Source organism: Telopea speciosissima, chromosome 5 (genome assembly GCF_018873765.1).
Source record: "Telopea speciosissima isolate NSW1024214 ecotype Mountain lineage chromosome 5, Tspe_v1, whole genome shotgun sequence".
Classification (NCBI taxonomy): Eukaryota; Viridiplantae; Streptophyta; class Magnoliopsida; order Proteales; family Proteaceae; genus Telopea; species Telopea speciosissima.
Genome location: NC_057920.1, coordinates 44,510,251 through 44,531,565, shown reverse-complemented (window position 1 = coordinate 44,531,565; position 21,315 = coordinate 44,510,251). Strand labels below are relative to the sequence as shown.

At 39.8% G+C, this 21,315-nt stretch overlaps 1 protein-coding gene across 2 annotated transcripts in view; it reads right to left on the bottom strand.

Moving 5' to 3' along the window:
* Window positions 1-356: 356 nt before the first annotated feature.
* LOC122662342 (GATA transcription factor 28-like) overlaps window positions 357-21,315 on the bottom strand; it is an 83,779-nt gene continuing 62,820 nt past the window's right edge. For both annotated transcript variants that reach the window (XM_043857949.1, XM_043857948.1), the window contains exons 5-8: window positions 9,228-9,356; window positions 1,143-1,248; window positions 775-846; window positions 357-606 (exon numbers count right to left, since the gene is read on the bottom strand). In XM_043857949.1, coding sequence (XP_043713884.1) covers window positions 535-606; window positions 775-846; window positions 1,143-1,248; window positions 9,228-9,356 — 379 coding nt within the window. In that variant the 3' untranslated portion in view covers window positions 357-534. The remainder of the gene's footprint in view (window positions 607-774; window positions 847-1,142; window positions 1,249-9,227; window positions 9,357-21,315) is intronic.

Sequence of the window (21,315 nt, the reverse complement as noted above, 5' to 3'; positions counted from 1 at the left end):
TACCAATCCAATACCTTATCGTTTTCCAAGTTACCGATACCGTGCACTAGAACCATGCACGGCACAAGCAAACCGAGATCACCAATAACATCACATTACCCCACCCAGCACCCCCAAATACAAACTCATCCATTGATATATTAGCCTTTTAAAACCTAAGTTAGGAAGGCTTCAATATAAGAGACTAATAGTATTTGAAAGGATATGTAGTTTTTTTTCTTCTCCTGTCACAAGTGCAGCCCCATACGTCAAAAATCGACAGACAGGCTCGCCACTAAATCGTTAATTTTTAAATTTATACTATAAAATATGAATTTCTTAGATTGTAATGGGCTAGAAATCATAGCACTGGATCATTGTCATTAGAAGAAAACTCAACCCATAAAATTATTTTGGTTCTATGTTATCAAGCTGTATCATGATGTGGGCCGGGGCACCAAACTTATATAAAGGGGGATTTCACCATATCTTCCCCCGAGATGATGACTCAATACATTTACATTCTCACTGAGGCCTATAATGCCATGAAGGATGTCAAGAGGAAGAATCATTCTCATTTGAAACATTCGCAAGAACTATCCGATCTGACTCAGCAGCAGCTTCATTCTGAGATAAAATACAAGAGAGGGAGGGAGGGAGGGAGGGAGGTCAAAAAGAAAACAAGCACGCAGCAAATTATCAACAGCTCAGAAAATATAACAGCAAAGATGAATAATCAAAATTTAAGATATACTGACTAAAATTTGAAATTCACGAACTAGATGCGCTACTCACCTCCCCATTCTGGTTTGAAGAAGGATTCTGCACAGCCAAGGGAGCACTCTTTGAGAGGTCTTTAAGTGTTCCCTGAGGATCAAAAGATTCAGATAACATGGAGAGGGGAATTAAAATTATGGGGCACAAATTAGCATATTTTCTGATTCTCAGTATACCCCACCATTAACCACTTGGAACAAAAACAACTTGATGTAAACATGATTCAACTGAAGATTTCTATGGTGGACTGTCCATTAGTAATTTCCTGTGTTATTTTCCAGGGGATGCTAACTTACATCTTACAGTTTACATATGCAGAAAATAAGTAGCAGTTGTAGAAACGATGCTAGGACATCATAAAGTGATTGCAACAAGCTTCAGTATACCTTATTTGCCCACATAAGTCCACACGCATTGCAAAGAGTCCTTGGTCCTTCAGGCCCACGGCGCATCATAGGAGTAGATTTCTCACTGATGCCACAGTGGCGGCAACTGGCAGATTTTAAAGGAAAAATTAGCATAGCAACAACTCAGCTTTATCCCAACTAAATGGGGCCGGCTACATGGATCCTTGCAAGACAAAACAATAAAAGGGAAAGAGAACGCTACTTGGGCGCATGCGGTGCACTGCCCCTGCACTGAAACATAGGGGCGTAAAATGACCGTCGCACCCCCAGGAAATTCCACCTTTCCATGGGAGTAAGGCAGTTATTTCACATGCCTCCATGTCTTGGCGAAGGGGCAGTGCACCGCACGGGCCCAGGTAGCGTTCTTAATAAAAATAAAAGTAAAAGAAAAGGGCACAACAAGAAGAAGCAACAACTCAGCAATAGCCTACCTAAATGGGGTCGGCTACATAGATCCTTGCCCTCCAATCAGCTCTATTCGAAGTCATGCTTGAGACTAGGCCTAAACCATGCATGTGTTTCCTCACTACTTCTCCTAGCATCATTTTAGGCTTGCCCCTAGCTCTTTCAGATCCTTCAATCTGGATCAAATCACTCCTCCATACTGGTGTATCACAAGGACTCCGTTGAACATGGCCATGCCACCTCAAACGACTTTCACAGAGCTTATCCAGTATCGGGGCAACTCCCAAATCAGCTTTAATATGGTCATTCCTTATTTTATCCTTCCTAGTTTTGCTGCACATCCATCTCAACATCCTCATTTCTGCCACACTTAGTTTATCTAAATGCCGCTTCTTAACTGCCCAACATTCTACCCCATATATCATAGCTGGTCATACAAATTGTCCAATAGAATTTTCCTTTAAGATTTAAAGGAATACATCAATCACACAGCATACCAAACACACCTCTCCACTTCATCCATCCCACTTTAATGATCTGTGACACATCATCCTCTGTCACCTTCTTTGCTTATGATTGACTCTAGATATCTAAAATAGTCATTTTCATTATCTCTTTCTCCTCAATCTTCACCATTTCGTTATCCATCTTAGTGTTATTGAAGTTACACACCATATGCTTTGTCTTCGTTCCACTTATCTTAAAACCTCTGGATTCCAAGGTTGATCTCCATAACTCCAACTTAGTGCTAATCCCTGCTTTTGTCTCATCTACGAAAACAATTTCATCAGCAAAAAACGCAAACAAATACGGGCTTAAAGTTGATCCTTGATGTAACCCAATTGTAAATCACTACCTTGACCTCCCCTGGTACTCACGCTAGTCACCGCGCCATCATCATACATGTCTTGAATTATATCCACATATTTACTCGACACCCTTCTCTTCTCTAGGACATGCCAGATTAACTCTCTATGGACTCTGTCATAGACTTTTTCTAGGTCAATAAAGACCATATGGAGGTCCTTGCAAACTCTAAATCTTTCCATGAGCCTCCTGAGTAAGTAAATAGCTTCTAACGTAGATCTACCTGGTATAAAACCAAATTGGTTCTCCGAGATAGTAGTTTCTCTTTTCAAGGGGCTTCAATAATCCTCTCCCATAATTTCATAGTATGACTCATTAGTTTTATGCCTTTGTAGTTATTAGTAAATCAAAACTACAATACTTCTCCTCCATTCATCTGGCATTTTCCTTGTGCTCAGAATGTTGTGAAACAGATTGGTTAACCAAGATAAACCACATAATCCTAAGCTTTTCAACACATCTATTGGGACCCCATCTGGGCATGGTGCCTTGCTTAGTATCATCTTTCTTAAGGCTTCTCTAACTTCAGGCACCGTAACCTTTTCGTATATATATCTATGGTGATAGGTGTATTGATTAGTAATGCAGTCTTCTGGGCCACTAATACTTGAAATATCTCCATTTAGTAGGCTGTAGAAATACTCTTCTCATCTCTTACTAGCACTCTACCATCATCACTTTTAATACATCTAATATGGTCAAAGTCTCTACTCTACCTTTCCCTCATTTTAGCTATCTTATAGATAGCTTTTTCTCCTTCCTTGGTATTCAGATGGCTATAGAGATCTTCACACTTCATACCTTGAGGCATAGCATTGAATACATTGGGATGTGGACTAAAAACTGGAAAGGTTCAGTTCCATAGATAGTCACTTCTAATTAATATAACGCTGAAAGTCAAGAACTGTTGCTAAGTGTGGTGTGTTACTTGCATTTCTGCATTAAACCAGTCACATGCCCGTAAGGGAGAAGTCATCCCAATGTCAAAACTCACAGATCAGAATTAATGAACTCTCCTCAATGAGGTGCACCACTAGCCAGTGGTCCACAGGGCATTTGCACCAAAATTAAATAAATAATCAACACTTGTCATCAAGCATGGTAGTACAATATTGACACATCTCCAAATATATGCTGCTAAAATCCAATGTTTTTTTCTTTTAGTTCTAAAATTCAAATCCTAAACTAACAATCTGAACCCTCGATTTCAATCCCTTCTCGATAATAAAAATCTACAGCAGTCCTGAGAATCTTAAGCTTCGTCATTTGAATCGAAAAAGTAAATCAAATCAAATATTTGAGTTAGAAACAAGTATATCTGCTTCGAATCACTTGTAAACCCACTTCCTTTAGCCTTTCTCTGATAAGTACCCACAGAATAAACCATTTTCTTCTTGTAGAGCTGCATTGTGGTGATGGCAGAAGTCATATTAACAAAACATATTTGCATTTACAGTCAATTTTTAAAATTCTTCATTCTTGATATTGCTAGAATGTAATTGACCCACAGTAGTCAAAATAGCATGTACTGTACAACAAAGCTGCTTCAACAAGGTTCCAGGTGCAGGCATCATTGGCAAGTCAGAAATCCCATACTTCGTTCTCTCATTGTCTATTTTCAACCCCTATCCCCTGTTTCTGCAACTGATGTTCATCAAAAGCATTTTCTGTTTTTCAATTCCAATCTGCTTCACTTTGAAACAACATAATTTTCAAAGCCTAATCCCGTATGCCTTCTTGAACTATGATTTCAGTTCCCACAACATAATTTTAAAATCACTTGTTTTAAAATTGATCTTTGAACTATAATTTCAGTTCTCGGTTCTGCTAGTTCTGAATCTTGTGACGATTTCAAAACCTGAACTTTCCAATTAAAATTTGAAATCCTACTGCAACTAGGAATCATACAATTTTCATATTTCTGGTTATGTTTTAAAATTTCTGTTTATATATTTTGTTACTATTCAATCAGTTATTAGTTCCTTAGTTGATCTCTCTTTAGATCCCCAATTTTGTCCATCAACTCTGCTATTGTTGAGCTGTCCTTTCCCACGTACGATTACTCCATAAGTGTGAATCTGACCATCTCAAACTTAGCAGAAATCTTCTACACTAAAATCAGACCCTTTTGACTTTATTATTGGCAAAATCAGACCTTTTGTTATTCTGCTATTAGTTTTCTTTTCAAATCTGGTTTGTCCATCTTTTCCTCAAATCATGCCGCAAGCTGATCTCCCACTGGATTTCACTAGTTCGGGATTAGCACTGCATTACTGCTATTGTGCTGTTCATATCTACTCTGATATTCCCTAGCCAGTCGTAACTGCACAATTTCTGTAATAATTTGGTGCAATGGCCAATTAAACGCAGGCTTAATTTGTGCTCTTAATCCCTGCCTGCATCGATATGTCACAAGTGCAGTTGGACCCCATGGCTATAACCAAATTCTAGTTGAAGCCCAACAGTTCCATATGTATCATGTGATTTTAGCATGTCAGGCATTTGAACCAAGGTTTCTAGTGATACTTTTCTGTGATCATAGATTGCATGCCAACTTCTACCACATGTTATAAGACTTCAATAAATTATTTGAAATGGCCACTACAGTAGTGTTATTAAGTGGAACAGAAAGTGATTTGTAGCCCTAAGGAGTAGCATTGGATGATGAGGCAGAACCCAAGGAAAGTGATCAAGAAATCATCGCTATAAGCGTCTCTAATGGGAATGTTGGGTGGTTCAAGGGAGTCGTGGGATCAGACTTTGGAAAGATGTTCTTAAAGCACTTGACCATATCATATTTAGAAAGGACCTTTGTGTGCAGAGTTTGCCAGAAATTTTACCTCAATTAGGTCTATATTACACAATTTTAAGTCTACCAGGATCTGGGGAGCTGCTAAGCTCTTTTCCCACTCTCCTTGGTTCTTGTGCATGCAAAGCCTTGTGTAACTGATGCATATAAGTCACATAATGGGCACCTTGGGTGGGGTTATGTATACATTGGGCCTTTGATTCCATGTGCTTTCTTTGTAATGGGCCACTTTAACAGGCCTAAAATGTGGGTACCAAGAAGGCATACGGGATTAGGCTTAGTAGTAGCTTATTTTCATTCCTAGATTAATTAATGTAGTGGGATTTACTTTCCTAGGTAGGTAGAATTAGTTAGTCTTTTAGTTTTCTTTGTATCTTTTCGTATTCCTCGGCCTTATCAAATATTTTCCATTATACAATCTTGTTTTGTAGTTCCTAAGTCTTGGGAACAATTTTCTATTTCTTGCGGTTAGTTTCTAGGTATTGGGAAGTCCATTTAGTCTAGGAATTCCAACAGTCTTTTAATTCATTTTGATGTAATCCAAGAGACTAATTAAGCCTCTTTTTTCCCTACATAATAGCATGGCGGGATGCTATTTCAGCAAAACCCAGAATTTTTTTAAAAAAATGGGTAAAATACACGTACCCCCCCTAACATGCACCAATATTCCTCATGCCCCCCTAAGGTTCTGACAAGTCCACACGCACCCCCTGAAAATTCCACGTACCACCCCTACTTTTCAACCTAAAGCCATTTCAGTCCACACCGTTAATTTTAGGCATTAAATGCTAAAAACTTTTTTTTATTGGCCAAACTACCCTTTCTTCTATCTTTTCTAAAATTTGAAAAGACCTAATTGTCTTGACCCACCTCACCGTCCCCCAAATCATGGCCGCTGCCATCTCAACCGCCTTTGTCCTCTTCCTCCTTGTGGCGCCACAGGCCTCATGTCATTCTTCTTGCCTGTCGTTCGTGGCGTCCAGCTCTCACAAGGCCTTTCCTTACCTTCTCCGCCATCAAATACATCCGTTACCAGCAGAACTTCGCCAGCAGAAAAATCAGGCTCTGCTCACCCCTGGTTCGGCCTCGATGGTCTCATCTTCGCCCTCTCCGACTCTAATGGAAATGGGTTGGTTCAAGAAATCCTTGCAATCAAAGGATCAAAATCAGAATCACCAGATACAAACCCTTTTCGATTTGCAGCTAACAATGTCGCCGGGAAAAGTTAGATAAGCACTTTTTATATAATATCGATGTCGCCAGGATTGGATTTATCAGGGTTGTTTGAAGGGAGGAGGTAGTGGGCAAAGAGATTTGCACCAATGATAGAATCAGCAGAGAGGATTGTGGAGAGAGTGACGGAAGATGGGTTTCGTTTGTTGGGGTTTTGGAAAGGGAGTAGGTCACGGTGATGATGGAAATGTTTATTTATTTTCTGTATTGCAAGTTGTAAATTACAATTGCTATTTTCTTTGAATCTGTTATACTCTCTGCAATGAATTTTTTTTTATGAGAACAAATGAAAAAGGATGAATTAAATAAAAAGTTCTTAACATCCACCTTAACTGAGGCTGAGATTTCTCAACCCTTGATTTCATTCCCCACTTGAGCAATGGAAACAGCCCGTCTATTCTTTTTCAAAATACACACAAAACTAAACCCCTTCATCAAAACAGAAAGGCAGGAAAAGGCATAGGAAGAGGGGTCATGGGCTGGTTTCCCTGTTCTGGAAAATTGGTAGAGAAAACGAAAAAGAAGAAGCAGCAGTAGACGATAGGAGAAGATGAAAGGGGGTGTCGCTGAACTAGGGTTGAGGGAGTTCGATTGCAAAAGGGAAAGGGAAAAAGGGAAGGGAGAAAGGGCAATTTGGGTATTTTACATTTTGAAAGATTCTGTCTTTTTGTTTTTTAACTTAAGGATATTTTGGTAATTTAGCCCTAGAAAGGGTATAGTTGTCCATTACCTTCTTCATGTTAGCATTTACCACCTGAAATTAACTGTGTGGACTTGAATGGCTTTAGGTTGAAAAGTAGGGGTGGTAGGTGGAATTTTCAGGAGGTGAATGTGGAGTTGTCAGAACCTTAGGGGGGCATAAGGAATATTGGGTGCATTTTAGGGGGGTATGTGTATTTTACCCAAAAAAAATTCCTCTTGTGAGAACTTTTGCTTGTGAGACTCAAGTGGCATCAAGGTGGGACTCCGATGGTTGGGCAAAAGCTATCTTCTTTCTCTTAATTTTAACTTCATCTATCACCATCATCTCCATCATCTTCAACCTTCCATCAAACCACCTTAAACTCAAACCGTGGCTAGGTGACTCTTCAACTTCCCTAGTTTGCAACCTTTCTATCCCTCTTTGGTCCAACATAACCTGATCTTCATCTGGTTGTCCTCCAGAATCGGTCCTGCAAGAATCCCTCCTGGATTCTCCATCAATTGGTATTAGATAATGGCTAGAGGCGAGACCAACCTTGAGTCAAATCCCTTCATATTCAAGACTGGAGTTCGACTACATAATAGAAGAACAACCTTATTGGTTGTTGGTGAACGATGGCGTGACAACACCATTTCACAATCCATTTATTTTTGGTAAATAAATATATTACCGAACCCCAGAGGGGGGCAGGGAAGAGAGAACCAAAGAATCAATATATAAGAGGGGGGAAAGGGAAACAAAACAAAAAGCTTACAAGGCCGACAACCAGCCTACACAAGGGGGAGTGATCAGCCAGCCTACGCAGAGGAGGCAGACCGCAAGAGGGCAAGATCAAGGCCCCAGAAAATCAAAATATGCCTGTTCCTAGGGTTGTCCGTGGAGAGCCTCTGGCGGATGCAGCTGAGCTTAGAGGACACATCAAAGGAGGTGGCTTTCCAAATCACATCAAAAGATCTTGAGTTGGAAGTCCATCTCCTGAGGTTCCTCCCATCCAGAGATGGTGGATAGTGGCGCTGAAGACAAGCTTCCCTATGGTGTCACAGATGGAGTTCCCAGGAAAAGAATTGAGCAACCCGAGCCATTCTCGATCAAAACTCCTAATCCTTATACTGCGTGGCCAGATGGAGGCTAAAGCCTTTTTCCAGATGGAGGAAGAGAAGGACAGTCAAAGAAGAGATGAGGAATATCTTCACGGCCTATCCAACAAAGGTTGCAAGAGGGGGCTGCAGGGATGGAGCGGTGGATAAGGAAGGCTTGGGTGGGCAGGCAAAGCCTGAGGGCTCTCCAAACAGTTAGGCTATGGCGAGGAATGTGGCCTTTGAACCAAACAAGGTTATGCCAGGAGACAGAGGGGCAAGGGTCCCTGGAGAGATTCCAGGCAGAAGAGGAGGAGAAGATGCCATTGGGGGAGGGGAGCCAAATAACCTTATCCACGCGATGGGAGGGCAAATGGGGCAAGGGAGGAAGGTTAGCCCAGATCAGAGAGATGATGTCTGGGTTGAGACTTGAGAGAAGGGTGAGGAGTCCAAGAACCAGAGGATATGAGGGAGGAGAAAAAGGAAAAACATAAAGAGCATAAAGAAATTTACATAGGTATTCAATTTTTACTCCTTTAGGCACTGGAAATTCTTTTAGTAACGACTAATATGAGGTGGTTATCCTATTTTGGACCTATAGGAATGGAAGACTCGGGATGGAAAACTCCCATCCCTTCTGAAGCATTTCCCTAAGTTTCTTCTGAGATACTTTTCCATCCAACTGAAGGAACCTAAAAAGAACTTAAACAAGTGCAAAATGGTCAGTCTGCGTGACTTATTACAAGAAATGGCTAGTCCAGTGTATGAACCAAGTGTCGGACACAGAAAATGAAGAGCCAGACATCAATCAAAGCAAAAGTATAACCAACCCAAGTATGTTTATCAAAAAATAAGTGTCTTTGTAATACCAAAAACAAGAGATTTATTATATTTTCCTGCAGAATCAAAAGTTAACAAATCATGGCAAGTGCTAAATGAAACATTAATATTGGAAAAGCATTTACACTTACACAGTTGCTTGTTGAGGTTCATTACTGTCTAAACCCCAATGCTGGTTACCGTCCCAGTTAGTTATTGTTGATGTAGAATCATCACGATTAGCCTTTGAAGATGTGAATTGTCCTTTGTTCCTATGCATCCTTAAACAAGAAAACAACCATAACTATAAATAAAAAGCCAAAACAATTTGATTTCAAATAATGAAATGTTAAGACAGCATCTACCGAGCTCGCTCATCCCGCAGATGGGAAAAAGGTATAAAAGAAAAGAAAATGTGTAGTTAAACCAAACTAAGGAACGTTAAGACATAAAATAAGTGGCCTGTGGTCTGTAAATGAGTGTTGCATGGAATCAGACATAGGAGTTGAGAGTTTGAAAGATGGCCAGGAGTTTGACCAGGCAAGTTGGGAAAATATCAAGTACAGGACACAACTTCACTCTGTGAAGTGTCTTCAACCTTCATCTGAACTACCATTTTTCATTAATTCCAGGAACTCAAGAATCTTCCAAGTTTGCCTATGATGTCATGAATTAAAAACAGAAACATCCGAAGTTGTCAAATTTGAAAATTAGTTGGATTTCTGGTGCATGTCTTTTGAACATCCATCTAACAACAAATATTCAACGAAGAACTCCAAGAACTAAAAAAAACAGCCTCTGTAAAAGCAGGGTTAAAGCTGCGTACATATGATCCTCCCCAGACTCCGCAGTGGTGGCAGGAGCCTTGTGCACTCAGTACGCCCTTTTTTTATGGATTCATGAACAATCAAGCGACAGAAACATTCATAATTTAAAATATTAGTTTGGGTCTGCCAGATCTCTACCATATCTGAGACGCAATGTCAATATTATGAAATATGATCATATTTCATAATCATTCCTTTCCAATGTTAAAATCCTATCCTATTCTAAATTTATCTTTGTCCTTATTTATTACTTAATTTTCAACAGTGTATTTTAATTGTAAATATCTTCAAACCCAAAAACAAAAACAAAAATAATATACTAATTAACCATCTCCTGGACTAAGTCTTTAGATGACCTTTCTAGAAGGTATCCAATAAGTGTATCAAGTACTTCACGCTAATGCTGCAACCAGTTCTTAATCAATAAAAAACTGAGTTGAATTCCAAAGACACTATAAGCCAGGGTTGTACAGGTATTTAGGGTATTCGGATAAGAGAATATTTACGTTTAGAATTTTAAAGTTTTTAATAAAAACAGTAATGTGTTTCCGGAAAATTCATAAAAGAGGAACTCAGGTTTAGCATATTTTGGTTAGGACTGGTCAAGTTCCAAGTCCTAAAGGCTAGAGAAGAGAACGCAAAAATCTAAATTACATTGAACTCTATATCCCGAATGCAATTTTTAAGACCTAAGAAATTAATCTCAAGAGTCAAGAATTCAAGAAATTTTAACTCAAGTCAACCAAGCCATACCCCCACCGCTTGGGATCAATCACACTGGTCTGCTACAAAGTCCAAACAACTTTGCTTCACTCTTTTCTTTAACTCATGTACATACATGTCCCTTCTAACCACACTAAGACAATCTCTCAGCCTTAGGCTTGCCTCTTTAAACACCTCCAGCTTCCAGCACGTCGCTACATTCATGAAAACATAAATTTGGAAATTAGAAAAAGAAGATGAAATGATAAACCTGTTGATTGATCTATGGTTGTTACTGAGACTCTGAGAGGGGGTGAATCAGTGACCTAAAATTCTTCAATTTTCTTTCCCACACTGATGCTGGTTGACTCTATTGGTACTAAATAGATAATCACAGAGTCCTGTATACACCCCAGCCTGTCAAAGGCTCTACCAAGTGTGTACACCCATCCTGCAACACACACACACTTCCAACTCTGGTACAAGCACAATACAAAATCCACACACACAACACACGATATACGTGGTTCGGCAAGTTGCCTACATACATGGAGCAATGCCAAGGGCAATATAATGTCAGTACAGAGATGCACCACTAAACACCCCTAATAAGGTTTGGGCTGATACACAGTGGCCTACAATCATACACAAGCTAGACTTGGTCTTTCAACAATTTTACCACCTATTTCTAGCATACAATATAACAGGGATAAAGCTGAAACAAATACAGTGAAGAGAATGCTTACAACCCTTATCTGTGACAACCCTGTTAATCTGAGATGTCCCTGAGATGTGTTGGAGCCCACTGGAACTATCAACTTTGTCATTGATGGATAAACTTGAGCTTTAAAGTGTGCACCATCATGGGGGGACAACATACTCAACCTTCCTCTTGCTTTTCTTCAATGAAACTCACTCAATGCACCACTAATATCTTCAATGAAGCTCAACCACCATTGTTCAACCTTCAATGCATACCCAACCAAGCTCAAAAAGGTAGGCAGAATGAGTTTAATACATTCCCACAAGCAGACACTTACTTTCTCTCCTTTCTCGCCATTTTTGTTCTAACCCAGCTTGATGTTGTGTTGCGGATGGATAGATCCCTTCTTGTTGAGCAATATGCAACTTGGAACGTCCTAAACGAACATAGGATGAAAAAGTTACGATAATTTTAATTTTGACCAACCACAGATGAGGAAATGGATCTTGGGGGCACTATTTAGCGCATGTTAACCAAACCGGGTGGTACCGGGTTCAAGACACCCACCCGTGAGGCAGCCGCGCGGGCCGTGACCTACATGGGTGAATAAGTCGGCCACTTAAGGTGGCCCTCCCCTTTGAAAGTTGTATTCCTAATTACAGATGGGAAGGGGGTTAACTAAATATATTCCTAATTTCAGCCCCCAAACCCTAATCGCAATCTTGCAACGTTGAGTTCTCTCTCTCATTCTCGATCTTGTTTTCCAAGTTACTATCATGTTCTCTATGGGATTCCATCCATTCCCAAGTATTTGTTGTGTTGAGTTCTCCATGGAGAAGCTTTTCAAGATACTCAAAAAGAAGAATTGTAGATCGTGGGGTGCTCGTAACCAAAAGCTTGGTTCTAGATCTCTTCTGCTGCATTCCCACCTCCGTTCTAGTAACACCTGAACCATACCGATGAAATTCTAAATTCGTTTACATTGGTATCATAGCCATTGTTTTTGGTTCACTCCAGTAATGTGAAGAGAGCTTTTCCTTGTGAGGAATTGAGTTTTTTTTGTTTCCATTAATAGAAATTCAAATCGATGGCGGAGTAATTCTTGCCCCTTTGCTTCTTCCATTTGGACCCGTGTTCTTCTCCATTGCTGGCCAGGTCATCGAAGTCCCCTTTCTCTTTGCAGGGAATGGGTTTGGATTGATATGACGTTCGGAGGCAACTCGATTTGTGATTCGGTTGGCAAGATTGTCTTTTGTGCCGCTATCTCCCACATTTGGATGGAGCGTAACCTTAGAAAACGGACGTCCAACTCTCACTCTCTCGACAAGATTTGGAAAGCCATCTTTTTTTATGTTTCATCTAAAGTTAGTTCCTTTACACATTAGTTCCTTTCCCCTTGTTGCTGTAAAGGATACCCCAAGGAACAGGCTCATTGTTGTTTCCTGGGGTCTTCCTCTATCCATTTTGCACCCTAGCTAGATTTTAGCTTTGGTTTGTTTGCCCTTAGGCTTGTATATTCCTTCTCCTTTCTTCGTAATTTAAATTTTCATTCATCCAAAAAAAAACGCTGCAGCAGATGCAAGGGCGCTGCCAAGGTCGCGCGGCCCCTGCCTCCTACCTCTTCCTCTCTTTCTTCCCTTCTCTCTCCCTCTCCCGCAATGCTGCTGTCTTGCGCACAGCAGAGGCAGCAGCAGGCCGTGGCCTGTGACAACCGCGACTGTGCACAGCCAGGCCATGGGCAACGGTGGCAGCAGCAGGCCACGACCTGTGGCTGCCATGGCCGTGTGCAGCCTGGCTGCTGGGGCAGCTGCGGGTATGGCCACAACAGCAGCAGGCCGTGGCCTGTGGCTGCTTCAGCCATACCATGATCAATAAAAAAAAAGGGGAAGAGGGTGGGGGAGAAGAAAAGAAAAACATATAAAAATAAATAAAAAATAAAAAAAAAAATAAAAAAAAAAAACAAAACAAAACAAAAGATTGGGTTTTTATAAATTTTTTATGACTTGAATGACTGCAATATGATTTGTTTGCAACATTAGTATGCTTGCAAATTGCAATCATATCTTATTTGTTTTGGATTACTTGAAACAACCCATTCAAGAAAGAATACTTCTTGTATTGGGGTTTCTTGAAACAATCTCATTCAAGAAAGGTTGATGGTTTTTCTTGTTATGGCCTTATGGGTGCATCTCCTTTTCTTTGGGATTCTTTCTTTTATGGTATGATGCACATTAACAATGAAAAGTTTGACAAGAAAAGAGCTATGGGAAAGAAAATGGGAGAAAAGAAATTATCCCATCTCTTCCCATATTTTTATCCCATACACTTTAATAATGAAAAAATTGACAAGAAAAAAGAAGGAACTAATTATGGGAAAGAAAATGGGAGAAAAAGATCTTTCCTATCTCATCCTATATTTTTCCCACGTGGTTTAGGAGATTTTGTTGAGAGGATCCCAAACAATTGAGATGTTAATAATACCTTCTCGTGGCGGTATTGACTTTACTTGACTCGTTCTATTAGGGATGCGTTGTCAATCTCACCTATGCAACACATATTGTGAATTTGTATTTTTATGGGATGGAGGTTTTTTTTTTTTTTTTTATACTAATGTAAGGGACACATTTTTTTTATGTATGTGCATACTTAATATTCGAATGTGATGCAAAGTGCGACACACCCTAGTAGGGATTAGTAGGAATTTGAGCTGTAACAAGGTGGTTGAATTTTTAAATTTACTTTGAGAAGCCTTGTAAAGGGAAGCCTCCGCACTGCGTATCACATTCTTATATTGCCTCGACGTGTCACTTTAAGTACCAAAACTGGGTTCCTTGAATGGAATCCTTATGCACCTGTGTATTCCTTTATGTATGGTTCGGAGATGCCCTTTCCTCCATATATATCGTTTGAAATCGATTAAAATCATGTCCCTACCTCCACACAACAGTGAGATTTGTGATTATAAACCATCTTTTCTTCTATTTTTTATCGATTCTGTGAGTGAGATTTGCCATTTGCTACTACTGAAACCATCACTCAATTGGTAACACGGTCATACATCAATCCTACTGTAGAGTTGGTTCTTAGTTGAACTAGCTCCTACATTACCATATCTGTGGCTTCATATACACTTTATTTCCTAGTCTGAAACCCTCCAATTCATCATTTAGGAAGACTTTTAAAATAAACTTCAAGATTATAATGTAAGGTTTGATTATAGGTAACCTAACCCCAAAATACCCACAGATGATAACCAAACCCAGCAAACAAAACACTGCAGCCGCAGGCCTAGGAACAGGACTCAACACCAGAAAATTGATGGCCTTCAAAAACAATAATTGTCCAACTCGTATGGGTCTGATATTCCTCCCAAGTAGAGGTCTAATAGGGATGATGAAACCCTGAAATCTCAGCTCCAACCAATGGCTGAAGGTCAAGATATCAGCAGGATACTAAAATAGAAAGTAAACTCAGAATTAGAAACTTGGTGGTGTGTAGAAACCAAACCAGCCAGCAGAATCTTCCCAAGTTCGGATCAAGTGAAGAAGGAGTTGAGGGGGTTGTTTGCTCCAAATATTAGCCAATTCTAAAGGCTGGTTGTTGAGTTGTGCAAGTCTGAAGTTGCAGCAGGATTTGAGCTGGAAACCAGAACCGCAGGGGTGTTACAGTCCTTCTATGGATTGTGTGCAGCCAGAAGTCTTCAATGATGATTGTGAGTCGATTCAGGTATTCACAAAGGGCTCCAGCTGATGGCAATCTCACAGTAGCAGTTGCAGAAGGAATCGATTGGAAGAAGTAGAAGATAGAAGAGATAAATACAAAGGGGATAGGGTCAGCTCTCTCAGCCTCTCATCCTGTGACCAGGACATTAAGTTGCTAAAAGCAATTTCTCATTTATCAAATAAAACATGGGGAGGCCTCTTAGGGCAGTACAATAAAAGGGTTCAAGTGTTGAGCTCAAAATAGAAACAAATAAATTAGAAAGTCTCTTATAAAGTTGAGACTTGAGTTGCAAGAAATTAGAAAGTGTCTAGAATAGAAATTCTAACTCAGCTAGGCTTCTAAAATAGAAACTCTAAATTTAGAAACAAATAATCAGCAAAATAGAAACTAGATCTATTCAAACAAAGGAAACTAATTTAATCTTCAATCTTCTAGAGTCTTCAAGAGCATCAACCGATTAAAAAGACTGTTGTCCCCACTCTTTTAAATGTCTCCATCAGCCCAGCTGAGAACTTAAAAAGATTGACAAAACCTCCCCCACGATTTTGGGTTTGAGAGACCCAAAGAACTCCCAGCCCAGGTGAGCTGGCCCAGCTTAAAGCTGATGGCCCTATGGCCCTACGGCCCTGTGGGTTGGTCCATCGATTGATGTAATAGACCAGGCCTGCGGTTCTTGTGGCTGTAGTATTGCTTGCCAAAGAACCTGTCTACATCAGATTATCATGTGTTTGAATAATTACAAAACTTTGTTAGACAAAATCAATTGTTAATCTAATTAGCCAAATAAGCTAATTTCACTGAACTGAAGCCCTAATTTGCAGATAGCTAGCTTTCTTATCGCAAACAGATTCGAACAAAAATAATGATCCCACCTTGGACACAAACATGCCACATGGTAGGTACATGTTTTATTCAATTTTAGTCTTTTTTTGTACTACACAGTTGGGTATCTATTGCTCAAATTCTGAAATGTTAGGCTAGTTAGGAAGAAACTAAATAAAGTTTCAAAGAGCACCAGCGTGAAGGCGTTCAACCATCTTATTGACCATAGTTGTCAAGGCGTCACCTAGGCATCACCTAGGGATGTAAACGGATCGGATTCGACTCGGATAGTGCTATATCCGCATCCGCATCCGATTAGCTTTCAGATGGATTCGGATAGTGCTAAACGGATACGAACCGGATATTTTATCCATTTACATGTAAATATAGCTTTTCAGATAGCTATAGCCTATCCGTATCCGCATCCGTTTAGCTTTCGGATGGATTTAGATAGTGCTAAACGGATACGGACACGGATACAGAAACGGATTTCGGCTATTCATTTACACCCCTAGCGCCGCCTAGGTGTCCAGGTGGTTTTGTTGGGGCCTGGGGCCTAGGCAACAGCGGCCTTATTGCAGGCCGCCTTGCACAGGTTTTTATTGGTACAGGGTTCTGGTATTGACCCTTATTTATGTCAGATATCATTTAAGTAAATGCTTTTATATTTGTAATTTTATTTACTTAAGATATTATTCATAAATAAGCAAATACCCCTCTATTTGAATCCAATAAAAATAGTTAAAAAATAAAATTCCAAAAAGATAAAAAGTCAACCCCCCAATTCAAAAACAAAAACTGGATTTTCGGTAGTAGGTGAAATTTTCAACTTTCAAATGCTGGGGTTTTTCTCAAATCTAAAAATTCAATAAATCTTAATATGGTAAAACATTGCTTAAAACCAAAAGTGCGGTAAAATACTCATTTGTTTTGATATATAAAAAAATATTTTTATTCAGAGCGATTTTGACAGCATTCACATAAACCAAATAAGGTTTGACCTGAACATAACTTCTTCAATATAAATCAGATTTAGGTACTTTTGGATTTGTTGGAAAACCGGTTTTGTGCTCTAACTAATACAAAAAGTCTCATGTAAAACTAAAATCTTTTGACTAATCAAACTTCTTAGAGAACAAGAACATATCTCTAAATCGAGAGCAATTTAATTACTTACAGATAAGCTCATATTTTCTAAGAACAGTATAAACAAAATGTGAGACTAGTATAAACCAAATGTATGTTTTGATTGTTTCAAACTTCCAATAGCTTGCTTCTTCAGTTCTGTTGTCTTCTAGTTCTATGCTGATTTATTATGACTTGATGTGGCTTAATATTGATTTTTGATGACTGGATGTGACTTAATGTTATTTTGATGACTTGATGTGGCTTAGTGTTGATTTTTAATGACTTGAGGTGACTAAATGTTGATTTTTGATGACTTGAGGAGGCTTAATGTTGATTTTTTATGATATAAGATATATATTGTAGCATACTAAAATATTGTAGCACACTAAATAAATTTAGAAAAAGGGGTAATAAAAAATAGCACTTGAGGGCACCTTGTCGCCTAAGCGCTTAGGCACCTCTCCACTGCCTTAGGTCGCTTTGCCTCCTTGACAACTATGTTATTGACATGAGAACCAAGAATGCAGCCTAATGAGAATTATTGTAATACCATGCTGTTGCAATTTGGGTATAAGGGTAGTTTTTTCTATAGGAATATTTCTGTACTTATACTCTCTTATATCCTCCCTATTAGGGTTTTACTCATTATAAATAAAGACTGGCCTCTGTCATATTGATAAGCCTATTAGAGATATATTAGGAATATATTAGTATTAGAATAAGAGAAGGATCTTCCATCCTTACCTCAACAGCACTTTAGGTAAGTAGTTCAGTTATATTAGGAATCAGTATCATAATCTCATGCAATCTTCAATGTATCTCTCTCAATCTTCCATGAATAGTATAATATCATATTGTAATCCTTATAGGTGATTGAGTTTCCAACATGTGGATTCCTTCACCCATATATACATCTACTATTATAGGTTAGTAATATCTCTTATATTAGGTAAGTAGTTTCTCATAGGCCTATATATATGAGGCCCCTTCTTTGTAATCGAAAGGTATGCAATAATAATGAAGTTCTGTTTAATATTGTTCTCCTTCCATGTTCCATAGCTTATAAGTTCTAATATGGTATCAGAGCCTCTAGCTCCACCGAGCAAGAGATTCATTTCTTTTTTTTTTTTCAATCTTCTCATGAGCACTCGATCCACCATTCTTCCCTCTTCCGGTTTTCGTTTTTACTCCCTTCCCTCTTGAAATCTTACGTCTGCAACCGCAATTACATCACCACCTCATCCTTCATGGCCTAATTCCCTTCATCACACAACAAAAAAAAAAAAAACCCATCCACCATCGGCCCAGTTATACTAAGCATCCAAAATTCTCCACCTTCCTTTTGTCTTTCCTCTTATCTCTGCCTCATTATTTTACTTTCTTTGATTCATAGTTGTCACGGCGGTTAGGCAACCCAAGGCGGTGGAGAGGGCTAAAGTTCAAGGCGACACCAACTAGGCGTACCAGGCGTCCGCCTAGGCGACCAAGGCGCCTGGACGCCTAGGCGACGCCTTGACAACTATGCTTTGATTATCTATTTTCGATCATCCTTAAGTCGTGCTCTGAGTTGAGGTCTCTTTATTGGGGGGTGCCTCAGGTAGAGGGCTTAAGGCTTAAACACCCAAAAAAAAAAACACAAAAAGTTCAATTTTGTGCACCAGCAACAGCTCTACAGCGCGCGGGCACCCCAATTTCTTCTCAATTCTTGTCTCATTTGTGCACCAGCAACAGCTCTACAGCGCACGAGCACCCCAATTTCTTCTCAGTTGTGCATCAGCAGCAGCTCCACAACGTGCAGGCACCCCAATTTCTTCTCAGTCCTTTTCTCACTTGTGCACTAGCAGCAGCTCCACAGCGCGCGGGCACCCCAATCTCGGCCGATGAATCATACCACACCAAGCTCCTACAAGCACCCACAACCTCGCCATCCAAGACGCTCGCCATCCGACGCCAGCCGTTTCAGTCCCATACGTGTTACAGATTGTGTAGGCTTTTCAATTCAATAATCAAGCTGAGCGTTTCTCTTTCATCCACGCTCATCTTGCGGGGGAGAAGATTGCATAAGATTATGATACTGATTCCTAATATAACTGAACTACTTACCTAAAGTGTTGTTGAGGTAACTTATTCTAATACTAATATATTCCTAATATATCTCTAATAAAGCCAACAATCCCATCAATCAACATGGTATCGGAGCAGGGATCAAAACACTACCTATTGTTGTTGTCGCCAGCCACAGCCTCTCTCTCTCTTCCTCGGTGGCAGTTCTCCCACCGAGGTTCTGTCCCTCTTTTCGCTTTGGCCCTTGATCATTTATGGCTTAGAGGGATTTTTGGTACCTCTGTTTACCTCTTTATGTGTTAGTTTTTCCTTCTCTATGTAACCCTGCATTACTGTTATGTCGCATCTTACCACCGCATCTACTGGAACCGAAGATACAAGTCGTGGAGGCCATGGCGATTTTCCTTCCATCCTTGTTAGCTCCATTAAGTTTGATGGGAGGAATTATTTGATGTGGTCTTGCTCTTGCTAGTTATCCATTGATTCCTGCAGGTATGCAGGGTACCTTACAAGAGAAACTGAGAAGCGAACTAGTGCAGGTACATCCCAAAAAAAATTGGAGTTTAGACAATTCATTAGTAAGGCCTTTTCTTATCAACTCCATGCATCCCAATATTGCACGGGGATATTTGTTATTAGATTCAACTGCAAAGATTTGGAAAGCTGCTCGAGATACATATTCCCAAGTTGGGAGATGCTCAGGTGATGGCGTGATGCAGATAAGTCACATAATGGGCTTATTTTATTGGAAATAAGCCTTGGGTGGGGTTATGTATACATTGAGCCTTTGATTCTATGTGTTTTCTTTGTAATAAGCCACTTTAATGGGCTTAAAATGTGGGTACAAGGAAGGCATACAGGATTAAGCTTAGTAGTAGCTTATTTTCATATATCTAGGTAGTTAAGTGTCTTTTCATATTCCTAGGCAGATTTATTATTTCCCTTGTTTGTAGTTCCAAAGTCTTAGAACAAGTCTCTAGTTTTCTTGAGGATGGGGTTCAATGTATTGGGTTTATATTATCTATGTAAGGGTTTTAGTTTCTAGGTGTGGGAATTCTAATTAATCTTGGAATTCCAACAGTCTTTTTGACATAATCCAAGAGGCTATTAAGCCTCCTCCTAAGCTATATAATGGAATGGTGGGTTGCTGTTTTAGAACCCAGAATTTTGAAGAAAAAAAAACACACAACTCTCTTTGAGAATTTTACTTGTGGATGGACCTAGGTGGACTTCTAAGGTAGGCTCTAGTGGATATCTAGCAGCCAAAGTTATCTTTTATTTTTTGTTTATCTTCTTTCTCTTAATTTTAACTTCATCTATCACCATCATCTTCAACCTTCCATCAAACCACTCAAATCGTGGCTTCGTGACTCTTCATCTTCCCTAACTTGCAACCCTTCTATCCCTCTTTGGTGCTACACAACCTGATCTTAATCTGGTTACCCTCCAGAATCGATCCTGCAAGAATCCCTCCTGGATTCTCCATCCTCAGGTGTATTACTCTGAACTGACTTTGTCCAAATATTACTCTGAATTGCACTGTCCATGGCGGGAATTGGATTTTTATGATGACTTTCAGGTTGTCTGTCCTGTTGATGCAACCAAATTCAAGAAAAGAAAAGAAGAACTTCAGCTATATAATTTTCTAGCTGGTTTGAATGTGGAGTATGACCAGATTCGTGCCCAAGTACTTAGTCGTGAGCCTTTTCCCTCCTTGGAGCAAGCTTATTCCTTGATTCAATTGGAGGGTATCTGTCGTATTGCTATGTTACAGCCCGTATCACATGAGAGATCAGCTTTATATTATGGCCTTGGTAATCAATCCAAGAGGAGTACCAACGCTTACCAGTAATCGTTCCTCATCTGAGAAGGAACCTGTAAAGTGTGCCTATTGTGGCAAGGAGCGTCATACAAAGGATTTCTGCTGGAAACTTCATGGGCAACCAACTACCTCTGCCTCCCAGGGTCATGGTCATTGTCATGGCCATCATGCTCATCACACTAAAATGTTTGGAGTTTAGATCAATACTTAAGGGCATGCCTAAGTCCGTAAACTGCCTTTTTTTGTCGTGAGACGGGTGCATCAAGTGTGAACGGTGCTGATGAAGATGGGGGAGCCAACGGTTGAGAGGCTACTGCATTCACCTCTGTACTTCTGGTTGAGAACGCCTTTCGAGTTCCTCTAGTGCTAGGTATTGATTTCCCAATGAGTCTACACCTGGTACCGCTCTCTCTCAGGACGAGCTTCTTATGTAACGATGGTTGCTGACT